This window comes from Podarcis raffonei, chromosome Z (assembly GCF_027172205.1).
Source record: "Podarcis raffonei isolate rPodRaf1 chromosome Z, rPodRaf1.pri, whole genome shotgun sequence".
Classification (NCBI taxonomy): domain Eukaryota; kingdom Metazoa; phylum Chordata; class Lepidosauria; order Squamata; family Lacertidae; genus Podarcis; species Podarcis raffonei.
This window is the reverse complement of record NC_070621.1, coordinates 4,196,535-4,214,698: the sequence shown is the minus strand read 5'-3', so window position 1 is coordinate 4,214,698 and position 18,164 is coordinate 4,196,535. Positions and strand designations below refer to the sequence as shown.

Here is an 18,164-nt window from a genome sequence, read left to right as displayed (position 1 = left end):
CCATGTGGAACAGCCTCTCTTCAGAAATACACCATGTGCTCACTGTGCTATGCTCTGAGTGCTTGCTTAAAAACTACTTGTCCACTCATGCATTCCAGGACTATCAGAATTGAAATGGTTCAGATATGTCCGCTTCAGTAAATATTGCCTTTCTTTGGATATTGTAGTATTCTGAATTTTTTTATTATTGTTGTCGTTGATTTTATTACCACCCAGAGTCAGGATAACACCTGGCACAGCTTGGCTCTGGCATACTGATTGTGTCCACCACTGAAGGCTGACTTGGTGGCACCTCATTTAAGCCTCTCTCTCTCCCCTCCCCCCCCAGTTCTCCAAGGAGAAATATATCCTTGACTCATCACCAGAGAAGCTTCACAAAGAGTTGGAAGAGGAGCTCAAACTCAGCAGCACGGACCTCCGCAGCCATGCCTGGTACCATGGGCGTATCCCCCGAGAGGTGAGGGCTAGCTGGAAGATCGCTGGCTAGAGGAAGCCCAGTGTGTCCGTGAGCTGTGTCTGTGCAACAGTGAAGAAGGGTGTGGGGTGGTCTATGAGCCCCCTTGACTTTAGCTGGATGCTATCATGGCTTCCTGTTTCTCCTCATCCTCCTTGGTTTGGAGCAGGAGTGTCACAAAGCTCCTTCCTTTATACATGGGATTCCCCAGCTGCACCTGTGTCCCTCTCTTGCTCTGTTCACAAGCAAGCTTCACCCTTTGGCAGGAGTGTCTTGTTCCCACTGACCTGTGGGAACCTGGCCTCCACTGCCTCCACAGCAGGGTTGTTGCTATGGCTGTGACTCGTGGAGTAGATCTGGTAGACCATTTACTCAAATCCCCTGCTTGATGCATAACATCTAGAGAACTAGCTCAGGGGAGGAGAACCTATGGCCTTCCAGTAGTTGTTGGCAAACATCTCCCATCAGCCCAATGAGGGACAATGGGAGTTGTAGTCCCAACATTTGGAGGCTCACAGATTCCCTTCTCCCAAACATTTGTGGGGAGATATCACCCCCTTAGAGTGGAAAAGGCTTTAAACAGATGCCACAGGTGTGCTGTTGCCCACAGAGCAACCACAGCGCTGCAGGAATTATTGGGAGCAATGGCAACGCCTACCCTACGGGTGGAGCACACCTGGGAATTTACTAGCACACTGTGTGCTCACTCTCCCCAACAGGAAAATTAGGATCCTGTCTCTAAGACTGGACAAGATACGAATCCAAGAGAGATTAAATAAACAGCCAATTATAGGAAACAAGACTGCTTTCGTTGTTCTTCAGGCTTAGCATCACTGATCTGAGGCACTTGCTGTAAAAAGATAGGACATTCAGCTAACAGTATAATTGTGATTGGAAGAGGGCAGCACTCCCAATAGATGGGACTAATGTGGGATACATGAGAATGATCACGCCATTGGGGAATCCCTCCCCCTGCCCCAAAGGCTCAAGTTTCTCCACCCTTTAGCCCAATAGTCCTCAACCTTTTGAGACCAAGGACCCATCATTAGTCCAAACATGGTACCCTAGGAATCTGTGTTCCTGAACTTTAGTTAGTGGTGAGAGGACAGTGTTCTCTGCATATGATCAAAGACACAGTTCTTCCCAACTCAGCTTCAGAATAGAATCCTGCTCTCGTTCCAAGACGAGAAGCTGTTGGTTTTTTAAAAAAGCCATTCATCTGAGCAAACAAAGAGCCTCTCACTTTCTTTCAGGGCATTGCAAATTTGCTTAAACTAACCTTCCATCTGGCCTTTCAGGTGTCTGAGAGCCTGATTCAGAGAAACGGGGACTTCCTGATCCGCGACTCACTCACCAGCCTTGGGGATTATGTGCTGACATGCCGTTGGCGGAATGAGCCCCTCCACTTCAAGATCAACAAGGTGATGGTGAAGTCCAGCGAAGGCCGCACTCACATCCAGTACCTCTTTGAGCAGGAGAGCTTTGACAATGTGCCAGCCTTGGTGCGCTTCTACGTGGGCAACCGCAAGCCAATCTCTGAGCAAAGCGGGGCCATCTTCTACTGCCCCATCAACCGCACTTTCCCGTTGCGCTACTTGGAGGCCAGCTATGGACTTGCCAATGGGAAGCACAGTGGCTCACACAGCCACTCCAGCCAGAAAGGGGGGCACATCAAACGGAGGAGCATTACCATGACTGACGGACTGACGGCTGACAAGATCACAAGGGGTGATGGGTGCCCAACCAGGTAAGCCTGTACAATGGCAAACTTGTTGTCCAACAGCCAGTCTGCATGTAGCCAGAATGGCACCGTCCACATACAAGGAGGCAGCATCAGCAGGCTTGGGGGAACTCCCAAGAGTTACAGAAAGACAAAATGAGGGGGTTGAGGGAGCCCTAGGGAGGGGACTGCTAACTGTTGCAGGGCAGGGTAGGCAGAAAGCCAATGGGAGAGGAAATGGAATGGAGCAACCTGCAAGAGGGTGTGGTTGGCTGGATGGCATCCTGACTAAAAACATTGCGTACTGCAACAGGTTGTTGCAGAGCCCCCTTGTGCATCCAGCTTTCTATGTTAAGGGAGACCAGCTATGAGTGTTAGAGAACTACCTTTGCACTTGTGCAATTTCTACTGTGGACTCCACTTTCAGTGGTGGACTGCCTCTGGTTGTCTCAGCAGCCGTGCCTATTTCTCTCAGCCCCTCTAGTTGCCAGTGTCTTCTCTGCTCTGGGTTGCATTCAACCTCAGAGGAGACATGTAGAAAGTGATGCACGTGGGTAACTTAGGCCCATTAGTTTTAATTGGTCTGTTCTGAGTAGAACTTAGTTAGCCACAACCCTCTGGCTCCAAGGGAGACAGTGATCATGAGCTTGTATCCTTTAACACCTGCTCATAGACATACAACTTCAGGGTTCTTCACTGGAGACAACTGCATGGAATTGAGGTTACTGCAACAGGCACAGTTACTTAAGAAATGCCAGTATTGCTTTTCTCACTTGTGGGAACTGGGAAGAACCAACAAATTACCGATATAAATGAATATAATTTCATTTCCACTAAGATGGCAGGCAGTGAGTGAAATGGCATTGCGGCTTGAACATCAAGTACAGAAATATAAAATAGCAAAAGATTACAAAATTGCAGATCCCATCAAGTACCCGGGTCCACATTGCCTGGGCCATAAACTGAAATTGTTCCTATTGTGGGCAGGGGGCTAGGAGATTGCTCCTAATGGAGTGTGTCTTGGGAACTGGACAGAGTTGCAGTATGGACCGCAGTGCACCAGGCATTTGGGTCAACCTGAAGGTTCAGAGACAGGGAGGGAGAGGAAGGTGGAGAGAGACTCTGTTAATTACCTGTCCTGAGGAAGGGAAGGCAAAAAGAAGCAATATCTTGAGTTTCCTAGTAGAGTCCAGAGCTGCTGCATAGGCAAGCATGGGCTTGTAGGAGGACAATGCCTGGATATCTTGGAGAGCAGGCAAGACAAGAAACATCCAGGAAAAGGGTTCAGAATCAAGCAAAGATGAGGTCAAATATATAGTTTGTTCATTGAATTTCTATCCTACCCCCACCCTACCTCCTGAATTCTAATGAGCTCTAGCTCTGAGTCCTACAAATCAGTTCACATTTCCTGTCACAGAGTAGTAGGGAGGTCAGACGAAGGTGGGGGGTAATCAGAACCCACAGCTAGGTGACTGAGGTGCCCCTCATGGGGAAAAGATGGAGCCATTTCTTCGGAAATTTCCCAAGTGAGGGCTTTTCCACACTTCCCTTTCCTCTGCTTATTTCCAGGCACGGTCCACACTTTAAAGCTCTGTGACCAAATGCAACCTCCCCGTTTTTCTTTTTGCTCCAGAGCTTTCTGAACAAAAACCTGCTCTTTAAAGCCGAATCGGAGCAAATGGCAACCTGCAGAAAACCCAAATTGATGTTTGCTCCGATTGAGCGCTGAAGAGTAGGTTTTCGTGGGAAATACTCCATGGCAACAACAATGCTCTTATACGGAGCGTTAAAGTGTGGGCCTGTATCTGTAAAGAGCATTGCGAAAGGTAAGAGTGGATAAGTCCTTAGGCTTAACTACCAGGGGAAGATGCTTGTTGGGGGAAGCCTCTTAATTTCTTTCTCAGAATTAATTAACAGCTGAATAGAGGTATCTTCACTTGCTTATTATTTATTTATATAAACTATTTCCAGCCAGAAGGTAATCCCAGAGCAGCTTGCAATCATGAAACATTAAAACCTCATATGTAGTAAAACAACAACAACAAACAAAATAGACAGCAATAAAAATAATAAAATATCAGATACTCTTGCATTAGGTATAACAAAAGTTTCTGGGGACTCATTACGCTTGCAGTGGGCTTATTATGCTCATCATTGTTCACATTGTGGGTAGGTGGGAGGACATGAAACTATGGAGAAGGTCCTATTAAAACCACTATAGCTTCCTCTGGTTCCTGGCAATGGCACCACACTCATTTCTTTGGTTATATGCAAAGTAAACAAAGGGCAGCGTTCAGCTGTGTGTAGACTCTTTGAAATGAATGAGCAGGACTAAGTTAGGTCCATTGAATTTCAGTAGGTCTGCTTTGAGTGGAACCTAGTTGAATACCACCCACGGTTCTGAGGTTTGTGTGGAGTTCCAGCTGAACCAAGCTTCTCAATAGCAAGAGGTTTGCTGCTCTGGGTCTGAAGCAACTGAAGCATCTTCTCTATATCCCCGGGGCTCGTAAGTCCCCCTGTGTGAAATAGAACTCCTGCTTTTGAATAATACTTTACTTTTACAGTACTGTGGCCTTCAATTATAACTGACTCCCTTGCTGGTTTATGCAATTTGGTAATCCATCCTCCGTGATGAGGACTGTGACTGGGTGATGCCACCACGCATCTCATATGGAAAAAGTGTCCCAGCTGATGGAGACCTTAGCATCCTGGACCCAGACTAGGGCACCACACAAACAGAACAGGCCCATGTCATTGGCAAAGTGAGGCAACTAAGATTGAGGGAAGATAAAGCCGGTCCACTTGATGTGGGCATTGTGCTTTTCTACAAACAGGCAAGAGTCCCTAGCCGCTGCACTTTTTGCCTTAATCAAAGCAACAATGCCCACTTATTCCATGGGTCTGGCCCCTTAGTCTGGCCCTGCTTGGTCCTCTTGGGAGGATTTTGTGCCAACACCTTCTTTTATCCTTTGCCTAGCGTCTCCTTGCCACATCACCGAGACATCATCCGGAATTGTGCGGTCAGTGTGGATCAAATCCAAGACCTCCACTCTTCAATGTCTCCCATCTCTGAGAGCCCTGCAACTGCAGCCTACAGCACAGGTAGGAACGGTTTTCAAAGAGCAAATAAAAATAAAATGGAGGGTGAGAGAAATATTCAACGTATAATAAAGAGTAATCACAATGGCATGTGAGAACTTCTCCCTACTGTTTATAAAGCAATTTTGTCCTGGTCTTTAGTCCAAAACTTTCTGGTCCTTTCCAGATTATCTTTTATTAAGTCCTCCTACGTAAATGGACTGCGTAATTGTTTAGGGCACTTTTTTGGCAGAGGTTGCTGCTGTTGTTGCTAATTTTTATCTTTATTTTGGATCTTTTGATTTATGTGGAACTTGTTCAGTTTGGTTGTGTACTTTCTGTTGCTTTGTTTATGACTACTTTTTGTTATGTTTATAGTTATGTTGGAAACGGCATTGAGCATAGTTTTAACTTTGGAAAGGCAGCATACAAATAAATGATAATTTGTCTGCACAAAACTTGCAGGGAGGTCATATGATGTCAACTATTGAGCGTTCATTCTAATTTGATTTTGGGGGGTGGGGGTTATACTATGCTGTGTTAAGTAATTATTATCCCACACTTCACAATGCTTTTTCCGCAGGTTAAGTAGTCGAGGGCTGATTTCTTGGCCTATGATAAAAAAACCCTTCTTTTTCCACCACCAAACGTTTAAGGGGAGAATTTGCAACAGTTTGGCACCATTTTTGAGTGAATTGGATGTTCAGATTTTTGGTGAAATTGTTATAAAGCGGCAACATGGGCACACACAGATGATTGCGTGGACCTCATAACACGTTACCGTTGCAAACCAAATACTTGTTTTGCTGCCTGTGTCCACTCTTACAATAAAAAAAACCCTTTCTCTACCTCTCTTTGCAGTTACTCGGCTAAAACCACAGATTGGGCAAGTGGGCAGTAGCATGACCCCGTCATCCCCCGTCATAAGACGCTCCAGTGAACCACAGCTGTGCCAAGGAAATGGTAGCAAGGCTGACCAGTCCGACAGCCCCCACTCGACCCCTTCCCATGGCTACTCAAGGGCCTCTCCTTCTCCCTCGGTCAGCAGCTATAGCGATCCGGACACAGGACATTACTGCCAGCTCCACCCTCCTTCCCCAGTTCAGTGGGACAGGCCAACTGCAGAGGGCAAACAGATGCCAGCCAAGAGCTATGTCGAGAGGCTAAAAGGGGACGAGGGCCAGAGAGGGCTTGCTCTGAATGGTTCTGACGTGGAGGTGGGGCCCAGGAAGAGGCTGGATCTGAACAGTGTGGGCTTTGTTGTCCCTGTTGTGGAAAGGACCTCCTCCTTCAACCCAGCTATCTTTCAGTCACTCCTTATCCCTCTGGAAAACAAGCCCCTGGAGATGGCAGTGCTCAAGAAGGTCAAGGAACTCCTAGCAGAAGTGGACGCCAAGACTCTGGCCAAACATATCACCCAAGTGGATTGCCTGGTATGGGATTTTGGGTTGCTGGTGGCCTCTTTGGGCTGCCTCTCGTTCAGAATAGGGCCAGTTAGTACCAGCTGTGCTGGTGGCATTGCAATAATAATAATAATAATTTATTATTTATACCCTGCCCATCTGGTTGGGTTTCCCCAGCCACTCTGGGCGGCTTCCAATAAAGTATTAAAATACAGTAGTTTGTTAAACATTAAAAGCTTCCCTTAAGAGGTCTGCCTTCAGATGTCTTCTAAAAGTCTGGTAGTTGTTCTTCTCTTTGACGTCTGATGGGAGGGCGTTCCACAGGGCGAGTGCCACTACTGAGAAGACCCTCTGTCTGGTTCCCTGTAACTTGGCTTTTCGCAGTGAGGGAACCGTCAGAAGGCCCTCAGCACTGGACCTCAGTGTCCGGGCAGAACGATGGAGGTGGAGACGCTCCTTCAGGTATACTGGACTGAGGGCGTTTAGGGCTTTAAAGGTCAGCACCAACACTTTGAATTGTGCTCGGAAATGTACTGGGAGCCAATGTAGGTCTTAAGACCAGTGTTATGTGGTCCCGGCGGCCACTCCTAGTCACCAGTCTAGCTGCCGCATTCTGGATTAATTGTAGTTTCTGGGTCACCTTCAACGGTAGCCCCACATAGAGCGCATTGCATTTGGACACGAGGAATTCTGTTTGGGTGATCAGCTCTGGGCTGACCTGCACATTCAGAGAAAGCACATGTAGGTTGGTCACCAGTCTTACATTCCACATTGATGTGACGATATGCCTGGGGCCTTGTAGGAAATTAAAGTGGTGACCACCTGGAGCCAATAGGAGGATTACCTGCACTGGACAATCCTGCTGGGAAGGGGTCCTGGCATAGAAGGAGGGTCGCCTGGTGGTGGTTAGGGCACTAACATGAGAGGGCATACCAGAGAGCACCATGCCAAGGGCCCCCAGGGGCTTGTGCCCCGAGCCCCAATTTTCCCTGCCCCTCCGTATTTCAATCACAGGTTCATGGAAAATTAATGGCTGCTAATTTATTTTAAGTCTCATTACACAGGATGGCACGCTCTGGGCTTTAAGTGTTTGCACTGTGATGCCCGTCTCTCTTGTCAGCGCCAAGTGTTTATTCACTTGCTTGGCAAGCAGACCTACCAAAATTGTCCCAGGAGTAAGCCTGTCCTTGGCTGGTCCGGAACAGACGCTTATCTGTTCTTCCCAGCCTGAAGCCGACAGCCTGTCACAAGAGAATTTTGCTGAGCCCGTCCCCAGATGTTTTGCACAGCAGCTGAAGTTGCCAGAGTGAGGGAACCTGCAGGAGGACAGCCTTTCTCCATCTTGCCTTGCTCCTGCTCAGAGACACCCCTTGCTCCAGAGGACACAGACCCAGCTCTGTGACCTGTTTAATTATTGCCTGTTATACAGGCATAAAGGACTCTGGGAAAGGGAAAAACCAGCACTGTCCAAGCCATTCTGTATGCTCAACACAGCTAGTGCGGGGAATTGTGAAGGGGAGGGTCAAGGCTCTGCATTAGGCCCACTGCTGTTGCTTTCTTACAAAATTATTTTTAGTTCATGCAGAAATGCAGAAAAGTGGGATATAAAGCTGAAATAGCATCAATTAAGAACAATGATTTGTGCTTGCAGAGATTCTAACAAATAACAATTGTTTCTTCAGTGACTTTTTTAGTAACTAAAAATATCATCATTATCATCATCAGTCCTTTGCATTGTGAAGATTCCCTTCTGCATCCAAGGATGGAAATCAAACCACTTTCCCCTCTTTGTTGCAGGTTGCTAGGATACTGGGCGTTACCAAGGAGATGCAGAGGCTCATGGGAGTGAGCTCAGGGATGGAGCTACTCACCCTGCCCCACGGACATCAACTTCGGCTTGATTTGTTGGAAAGGTAGAGTTCGAGGGGCAGGCAGACAAAAGAGATGCTTTGGGCTGGGTGGGCAGGTCCCTCGTTGATAACCACAGTCCTGCAATGTCTGTCTCTCCTGCAGAGAAGGGCTGCTGCCTTTTAGGCAGCACTGTGGAGATTCAAGGGCAGGAAATGTGAAACTAGGTGCAGAGTTTAGCATTCTGGCTCTCTGAGCTTTTGCTTTAAAAAAAAAAATCTAGCCCTTAAGAAACCCATTGCCCAAAGGTTCTGAATGCCCAAGGTGCTAGCTGGGGAAGTAAGAAATCTGGAAGCACTTCTTCTACACCCCTTTCTTTGCTTCCAGCTGGCTTCCTCACTTTCTTCCTTCCCTCTTCTCCTTCCTTAGGTTCCATACCATGACCATAATGATTGCTGTGGATATTCTGGGCTGCACAGGAAGCATGGAGGAGAGGGCTTCCCTTCTTCACAAGACTATCCAGCTGGCTGCTGAGCTGAAGAGTACCATGGGCAACATGTTCAGTTTTGCTGCTGTGATGGATGCCCTTGAAATGACCCAGGTACTTGTGTGAGCACAAGCAAGTGGCCTTTTTGTTGGCCACTGCCCTGCCCCTACCCACAGCTTGCATTTTTGCTGATCTCTGGAATCCCCTGCAGACCATCAGCAAATTGGGCTACCAGCATCCCCGCAGAAGGAGTTTGGGCTTTGGATACTACCAGAAGCTCCATTAAACAGGTGTGCAAGACACCCATGCTGGCTTTTTGAGTGCTTCCATAGTCAGGCCTGAAGAACTGAAGCAGGACAGATGTGCAGTTTTGGCTCTGCATGCTGGAAGCTCAGCATGAGCCCCAGGCAGACATTGCAGTGGATGTGCAAAGAAATAAAGAAAGTGGAGTTTCCAGGCTGTTACGCTTATTTGCATTTCTGGATGATATCCAAATCCCCTTTTAGAAACCATGAGAAGGAGCCCAAGGGACCCAGAGAGACACCCCAAATCACCATAAATCACCCCAGCAAACCTCTCAGTACTGGGGTTTTGTGAGCCAGGCCAGGTTTTATCCAGTATCCCTTCCAGGCATAGGTTGCTCACCTGCATCCCCCACAATGTGTTTTTTGCTTTTATGTTGTGAACTGCCCCATGATCTTTGGGTGAAAGGAGGTATACAAATTTAATAAATAAATAGCTCTGCTTCAGTGCCCCTCCCCTTATGTTTCCCTTTCCCCCTTGGCTTTCAGATCTCACGTCTGGAGCAGACCTGGATGGTTCTACGCCAGCGTCACACGGAGGGAGCTATTCTCTATGAGAAGAAGCTGAAGCCTTTCCTTAAAAGCCTGAACGAAGGCAAAGGTAAGCCTTGGAAGTAAGGTAACCAAACCCCATCTTGGTGAGCCTGCCCTCAGGTTTCACTCCCTTTTAGGTTACGCAGAGTCTGCTGTTCTGCTGCATCATCTAGTTTCACATGTTGTGTTTGTTACTTAACAGACATGGCCGGCTCTATGATGAGGCAAAGTGAGGCAGCTGTCTCAGGCAGCAGTTGCTAAGGGGCGGGGAGTGGACTGAGCTAGGAGTACAATGCAGCCTGCCCCTGGAAGGCACAGTCCTTTCAGCAGTACTGGAGTAAGATTCAGCTACCAGTCCAGTTGGTTTCTGTATACGCCTTGGAGTAGAGTGCCATCATGTCTTTTGCCTCAGACAGCAAAATGAAAGAAATGCTTAAGTTTTGAAACTAATAATAATAATAATAATAATAATAATAATAATAATAATACCTTTATTGTCAATGTACAATCTGTGTACAATGAAATTAACCGAGCCTCTCCCCCCCAAACACTCAATCTCATTGCACTCTGTGTGCTTGTCGCACGACACACCAACCCCGAAAGTCAGTTGCACTATATTATTTTCCGTTCAGCAGCCTAACAGCCCATGGATAGAAACTGTTTTTTAGCCTGTTGGTACGACTGATTATACTTCTGTATCTCCTACCCGAGGGTAGAAGATTAAAGAGGTGCTGGCCGGGGTTTGAGTCATCCCTGAGAATTTTTCTCGCTCTCCTAAGGCAACGATCCCTTGCGATATCATCTAGCGGGCTCAGGGGACAGCCCATGGTATCATGTGCTGTGTTCACCACCCTCTGTAAAGACTTTCTGTCTGTGGCTGTCAAGCCAACGTACCACACTGTGATACAATATGAGAGGACACTTTCTATTGTGGACCGGTAGAAGGAGGTCATCAATTGTTGTTTAACATTGTTCTTTCACAAGACCCTGCGGAAATGGAGTCTCTGTTGGGCCTTCTTAACCACCTGAGTTATATTGTTTTTCCAAGTGAGGTCTTCACTAAGGCAAACTCCCAGGAATTTAAAGGAAGAGACTCTCTCCACACAACCCCTCCCCCGATATACAACAGGGCTAGTTCCCCTCTCTTCCTCTGAAAGTCCAACACCATCTCCTTTGTCTTGCTAATATTTAGGTGCAAGTTATTCTCTAGGCACCATGTAGAAACTAGCCTTGTATATTTATCTGTCTAGCGTTGTTTGTGTGAGCATTAGCAAATATTTCATAGAATTGTAGAAGTGAAGAATTTGGAAGGGACCCCAAAGGTTCCTATTCCAACCCCCTGCAATGAATAAATCTCCGCTAAAGGATCCATGACAGATGGCCAGCCAACCTCTGCCTAAAAACCTCCAGTGAAGGTTTTGCTTTTAATTCTATGCTGTGGTCCAGTGTGCATAGCAAAGAATTTGCATGCGAGAGACATAGAAACATGGGAAACTGCTCCAGCATTGTCCAGCATTATCTGCTCTGATGAGCAGCAGTTTTCTAGAATCTAGACCATCGTCACTATCCTCCTCTAAACCACTTTTACATTTTTCTTTAAGCATAGTGCTCAGAACTGGCCATAGTACTCCAGGTGAGGTCTGACTAATGCAGTACAATTTCTTTAATATTGCCAGGGAAGGGTTGGTGGGCATAGCCGGATTAGTATAGTGCAGACCAGGAACCTCAAACTTGTAAACAGAGTATTTTTGAAGGGCTGCAGCTCGTCAAAAGGAAATGGTGCAAGGCGAGTTATGCAGTGACAGCTCAGCTCCTCATATAAATAAATCCTTTTGCTTTCTTCTTCCAGAAGGCCCCCCATTGTCCAACACTACCTTCCCACACATAGTGCCCCTCATCACACTTCTGGAACGGGACGCAGCAGTTCCAGAAAACCCCGAGCCCTGGGAAAACTTGGACAATGGTGTGGAGGTAGTCATGGCCCACCTGGAAGCGGCACGAATGGTGGCTCATCATGGCGGACTGTACCACACCAACGCAGAGATGAAGCTGCAGGGTAAGGAAGGCCATGTGGAACAAAGCTCAGCTAAGAGCATGGTTTGTTTTTTTAAAAAAAATATTTATTGCTTTTCCAACAATTTAAACAAAACAAAATAAACAATACAATACAATACAATACAAAAACACTACATAATATAACATAAAAACACTACATAACACCAACACATTAAACTAACAGAACAAAATAATAACAATTTAAAACACACCAAACAATTTCAATATCTTATCTTTCATTCACTTATTTCAGCGACCTCCTCACACCTCCCTTTTTGTATTCCACTTCTATTAATTGTTTCAGCAATTCCTTTCCATCTTCCTCTGTTTTCTATCCTATAATTATCTTAACATTTCTAACCTTATTTTCCCTTAAATACTCTAATAATCTAGTTATACTTAGTTCCTTATCACATTTCTACTAAAGCCATATCACTTCATTTCCACCTTTTTCTAATATTCATTAATTTTACAGTATTTCTGTAAATAGTCTTTAAACTTATTCCAGTCTTCTTCCACCGACTCTTCTCCCTGGTCTCGGATTCTGCCAGTCCTTTCCTCCAGTTCCATATAGTCCACCAACTTCATCTGCCATTCTTCCCGGGCGGGTAAATCTTGTGTCTTCCAATACTTCGCGATGAGAATTCTTGCTGCTGTTGTTGCATACATAAAGAAAGTTCTATCCTTCTTTGGCACCAATTGGCCGACCATGCCCAGGAGAAAGGCCTCTGGTTTCTTCAAGAATGTATATTTAAATACCTTTTTCATTTCATTATAGATCATCTCCCAGAATGTCTTAATCCTTGGGCATGTCCACCAAAGGTGAAAGAATGTACCTTCAGTCTCATTACATTTCCAACATTTATTGTCGGGCAAATGGTAAATTTTTGCAAGCTTGACTGGTGTCATGTACCACCTATAAATCATGTTCATTAAATTTTTTCTTAAGGCATTACATGCCGTGAATTTCATACCTGTGGTCCATAACTGTTCCCAGTCAGCCATGTCCAACATCTTGTGCCCATTTAATCATAGCTGATTTTACCGTTTCATCCTGATTGTTCCATTTCAACAGCAAGTTATACATTCTTGACAAATTCTTAATTTTTGAATCTAACAATTCTGTTTCCAATTTTGATTTCTCCACCTGGAAACCAACTTTTTTGTCCAAATTGTATGCCTCCATTATTTGGTAATAATGGAGCCAATCTCGCACTTTATTTTTCAATTTTTCAAAACTCTGCAATTTTATTCTGTCACCGTCTTGTTCCAAAATTTCCCAATATTTCGGCCATTTGGCCTCCATATTGAGTTTTTTCTGTGCCTTCGCTTTCATTGGTGACAACCATCTTGGGGTTTTCTTTTCTAACAAATCCTTGTATCTTATCCAAACATTACACATGTTAAGCTTTTAAGTAGTTTTTAGCCACTTCCTGGTTTAAAACTCTCAGTTTTAACGCCTTACCAGCTGTTTTATCACCTCCTCGCTTATCCAAACATTAAACAATGCTTTTCTAACAATATGATTTTTGAACGCTTTATGTGCCTTTACCTTATCGTACCACAGATATGCATGCCAACCAAATACATTATTGAAACCTTCCAAATCCAGCACATCGGTGTTTTCAAGAAGCAGCCATTCTCTCAGCCAGCAAAAAGCAGCTGATTCATAATAGAGTTTAAGGTCTGGCAGGGCAAATCCACCTCTTTTTAGCATCAGTTAATATCTTAAATTTTATTCAAGGCTTCTTGCCCTGCCAGACAAATCTAGAAATATCTTTCTGCCACTTCTTGGAACAATCCATCTTGTCCAAAATTTGCAATGTTTGAAACAAAAACAACATCCTTGGCAACACATTCATTTTTATCACAGCAATTCGGCCTAGCAATGATAACTTCAAATTATGTCCATATTTCTAAGTCCTTTTTCACTTCAGTCCAACATTTTTCATAATTATCCTTAAATAAATTCACATTTTTTGACAGTCATGTTAACCCCTAGGTATTTCACTTTCTTAACCAATGTTAATCCTGTCTCCTCCTGAAACTTCTCTCTCTCATTCACAGTTAGATTTTTCTCTAAAGCTTTAGTTTTCATCTTATTCAACTTAAAACCTGCTACCTGTCCAAATTCTTGAATCAATTCCAGTACCCTTTTGGTACTAGATTCTGGCTCCTGTAAAGTCAGTACTAAGTCATCAGCGAATGCTTTCAGTTTGTACTGTTTAGCTCCCACTTGTATACCTTTAACCTCTTGGTCCTTTCTAATCATGTTTAACAAAACCTCAAGGACCGATATAAAGAGCAATGGGGAAATTGGGCAGCCTTGTCGTGTCCCTTTCTCAATCTTAAACTCTTCTGTCACTACATTATTCACAATTAATTTTGCCTTTTGTTCTGAATAAATTGCATCTATACCATTTTCAAAACCTTGACCTACTCCCATCCCCTGTAGATTCTTTTTCATAAAACTCCAAGAAATATTGTCAAAGGCTTTCTCTGCATCCACAAATATCAAAACTGCCTTAGTATTGATATTCACTTGTAATTTTTCTAGAATATTAATTATATTCCTCGTATTATCAGACAAATGTCTGCCCAGGAGAAAGCCCGCTTGGTCTTTATGAATTTCTTCTACTAACACCTTTTTTAATCTTTTAGCCAGAATGTCTGTAAAAATTTTATAATCCATGTTAAGCAGCGAAATGGGGCGGTAGTTTTTGAGCTGTGTCTTTTCAGTCTCTGTTTTCGGTATAAGTGTAATGTAAGCTTCCTTCCACGACTCTGGTGCCCTTCTCCCTTCCAATATTTCATTACAGACTTCCTTCAGTGGTTGTATTATCCATTCTTTCAAAGATCTGTAATATCTTGAAGTCAAGCCATCTGGTCCTGGAGATTTACCTAATTGCATGTTCTGGATGGCCCCTTCCACCTCCTGGTCCGTTATTTTGTAATTCAACATTAACTGTTTTTCCTGAGAGATTTTGTGTAGTCCATTTATTTTCAAAAATCGATCAATATCCATTTCTTTCTGCTTCTCCTGTGTATAAAGTTGTTTAAAGTAACTCTGAAAACACTTCCTAATCTCCATTGGGTTCTGTATATTCTTTCCTTCCACTTCCAAATTCGTGATGGTATTAAGTTTCTGTCTTTTTTTCATTTGCCAGGCCAACAAAGCTCAGCTAAGAGCATGTTGGGAAGACAGAGCAGTGTGTGCCCCATGGCCTGTTCTGCACTCCCTAAACTAGCCTGCAGCCTTCAACTAAGATTGATCTGCCTGTCAACTTGGCTTCTGCATGTGGAATGTAGCAGGGGACGGTGGCATCTTCTCCTTTGCCTTGAGTAGCAATATGTTTGGGGTCCTCCTGGATCACCACTGTCAGTCCTGGAGTTAGGGTAGCACAGGTGGTTCCACCCTACAGGTGTCAAAAGGGGGTGCAAAACAACAACAACAATCCCCATACTTATATGGGTACCAACCAGAAGGAATTGTTGTCAAAATAAGAAATATTTGTGCCCTCAGACCCTTAAGCATTCCCATGTGGTTTCTTTCTTTGAATTAGAATTAGAATTAGAAATAGAAATAGAAATAATAATAATAATTTATTATTTATACCCTGCCCATCTGGCTGGGTTTCCCCAGCCACTCTGGGCAGCTTCCAACAAAGACCAAAAATACACTAAAATGTCACACATTAAAAACTTCCCTGAACAGGGCTGCCTTCAGATGTCTTCTAAAAGTCTGGTAGTTGTTCTTCTCTTTGACGTCTGGTGGGAGGGCGTTCCACAGGGCGGGTGCCACCACCAAGAAGGCCCTCTGCCTGGTTCCCTGTAACTTGGCTTCTTGCAGTGAGGGAACCGCCAGAAGGCCCTCGGCGCTGGACCTCAGTGTCCGGGTAGAACGATGGGGGTGGAGATGCTCCTTCAGATATACTGGACTGAGGGCGTTTAGGGCTTTAAAGGTCAGCACCAACACTTTGAACTGTGCTTGGAAACGTACTGGAAGCCAATGCAGGTCTTTGAAGACCGGTGTTATGTGGTCTCCACGGCTGCTCCCATAGAATCATAGGCTTTGTCTATCAAGGCATTATCCAACAGTTTCCCTACAAGCACGCTTGTTCTTTCATTACAGGCTTCCAGCCTCAGCCAGAGCTGCTTGAGATCTTCAGCACAGAGTTCCAGCTGCGCCTCCTGTGGGGCAGCCGAGGGGCCGAGAGCAGCCAGAGTGAGCGCTACGAGAAGTTCAACAAGGTTCTAACAGCATTGTCCCACAAACTGGAACCAGCAGTGCGATCTAGTGAGCTGTAGCCCAACAATGTGAGCTCTGGGCACGAACAGCAAGGGAAGAGCAGGGTGCACAGAGCTGCTAGCACATTCCTCTCTACATCAGCCTTGGTAGGATGTTGCCATTGTGGGAAGTAAATCTCAGGCTGGGCATGGGGAAGCCCCGTGCTTAGTTTCTGCCCATAAAAACATCTTAAGAACAAAGTAGCCAAGCCAGAAGTTGGCTGTAGTAAAATGGGTCTTTTCCTGCATGAGTTACTGACAATCAACATACGATCTGTACAGGGCTGGCTTCCTCCTTTTAAAGGCTGGCAGTGACATGGCTCCTCTCACCTACCACAGGCGCCTTTTCAAGCAATGTATGAAGGATGCTTTGGTTTAATAGCCAAATAGCATTTAAGGCCTATAGCATGGTTCATGGTTGGTTCAAAAACTCATCAGTACGAGGTAGAACCTTGCATCAACTTGCACCTGGTCAAAACGGACCTTTACACCTCACAATTGCATTTGAGTCCAGAGCAGAAATCTGGTTCCCTTGCTACCTTGCTGTTGAAGTATAATCTAGACTGGCCAGTCTCTTGTCAGCTCTTTGTTTTGTCCTCCATCAAAATTAATGAAGGCAAAAAGGCCCCTGGCATATCCAGTCAGTGCTGACTCCTATTTTGAATGTTCACAGCTGTTCCTGGGTCCAGTAAGTAAAGCACGGGGTTTCTTTAAGGCCACAACTCCAGGTATTTAGCAAATAAGGGCCTTAGGGGTTTTTAATTACACATCATGAGGAACACATGGCTGCTGCTGACCATCGTCCCGCCCACCACTCTCCAACATTTGGTAAAAGCAACTAGTGATACGTCCTTACATTCAGCATTCCTCATAATGTGTAGACAGACCCTCGCATATGCCTCTCTCCCCTGAAGCTTATAATATGCCTGAGTCCCCATTTCCACCTTTTAACATCTTAAAAATTTGTTTTATTTGGCTTTGCTTCAGGGTTTGTTTGTTTCGGGGCCTTTTTCTGCTTGTAAATAAAAAGATCCACGTTGAGAGTGTGAGTGTGTGTATGTGTGTATTTGTACTCAAAAGGGACATCTTGTAAATAATTACTTGCCTCTTTATTTTTTTTTCTTGTAAATTAATGTACATATACCATGGAGTGTCTTCTCTTGATTTTTGCATACAATAAACTTTTATGCTTTTTTTCTTCAAGAAAAGTTCTTTGGTAGATTTTTTCAAATTATTTTATTTCTTTATTGTTTTTAAATTGCACTTCTGTACTCAAGTACCCATAAGCAACTTACACAGTAAAATATTAAAGACATTTTAAAAATAACAGCAACACACAAATGAGTATTTCTCATCTGACAATGTATTTAATTTGAACAAGTCCAACTCATCCTGCTTAAAAGATGAGTACAGTGGTACCTTGGGTTACATACGCTTCAGGTTACATACGCTTCAGGTTACAGACTCCACTAACCCAGAAATAGTGCTTCAGGTTAAGAACTTTGCTTCAGGATGAGAACAGAAATTGTGCTCCGGCGGCGTGGCAGGAGGCCCCATTAGCTAAAGTGGTGCTTCAGGTTAAGAATAGTTTCAGTTTAAGTACGGACCTCCAGAACGAATTAAGTACTTAACCCAAGGTACCACTATATAACTAAGTCTACTGACATATCTAACCACCCTCCCAATTAAAAACCACACGCCTGAGTAAATAGGAAATGTTTTGCCTGGTGCCTTAAAACACACACCTGTGTGGTGGTACCAGGTGTGCTTCCCTGGTGAGAGAGCGTTCCACAAAAGGGGAACCTGGACTGAAAAGTTGGTGCAGGATTTTGTATTGGGACCAAGTTCATAACGCTGCCCAACCGCAATGTTCAGTTAGTGAACTTGGGCCAGTTGCTATTCTCTCAGCTTAACCTACTTCACGAGACCATTGTGTGGACAAGCAGATCTCTGCCACTCCATAAAGGCTGGAGGGAATAAGGTTAGAATTGCTCCC

General features: G+C 44.7%; 1 protein-coding gene across 3 annotated transcripts in view; it reads left to right on the top strand.

The window, feature by feature from the left end:
* SH2D3C (SH2 domain containing 3C) overlaps window positions 1-16,535 on the top strand; it is a 74,887-nt gene extending 58,352 nt beyond the window's left edge. For all 3 annotated transcript variants that reach the window (XM_053373625.1, XM_053373626.1, XM_053373627.1), the window contains 9 exons: window positions 329-457; window positions 1,753-2,201; window positions 5,152-5,276; window positions 6,114-6,685; window positions 8,453-8,568; window positions 8,933-9,104; window positions 9,782-9,893; window positions 11,676-11,882; window positions 16,014-16,535. In XM_053373625.1, coding sequence (XP_053229600.1) covers window positions 329-457; window positions 1,753-2,201; window positions 5,152-5,276; window positions 6,114-6,685; window positions 8,453-8,568; window positions 8,933-9,104; window positions 9,782-9,893; window positions 11,676-11,882; window positions 16,014-16,189 — 2,058 coding nt within the window. In that variant the 3' untranslated portion in view covers window positions 16,190-16,535. The remainder of the gene's footprint in view (window positions 1-328; window positions 458-1,752; window positions 2,202-5,151; window positions 5,277-6,113; window positions 6,686-8,452; window positions 8,569-8,932; window positions 9,105-9,781; window positions 9,894-11,675; window positions 11,883-16,013) is intronic.
* The last annotated feature ends 1,629 nt before the right edge of the window (window positions 16,536-18,164 follow it).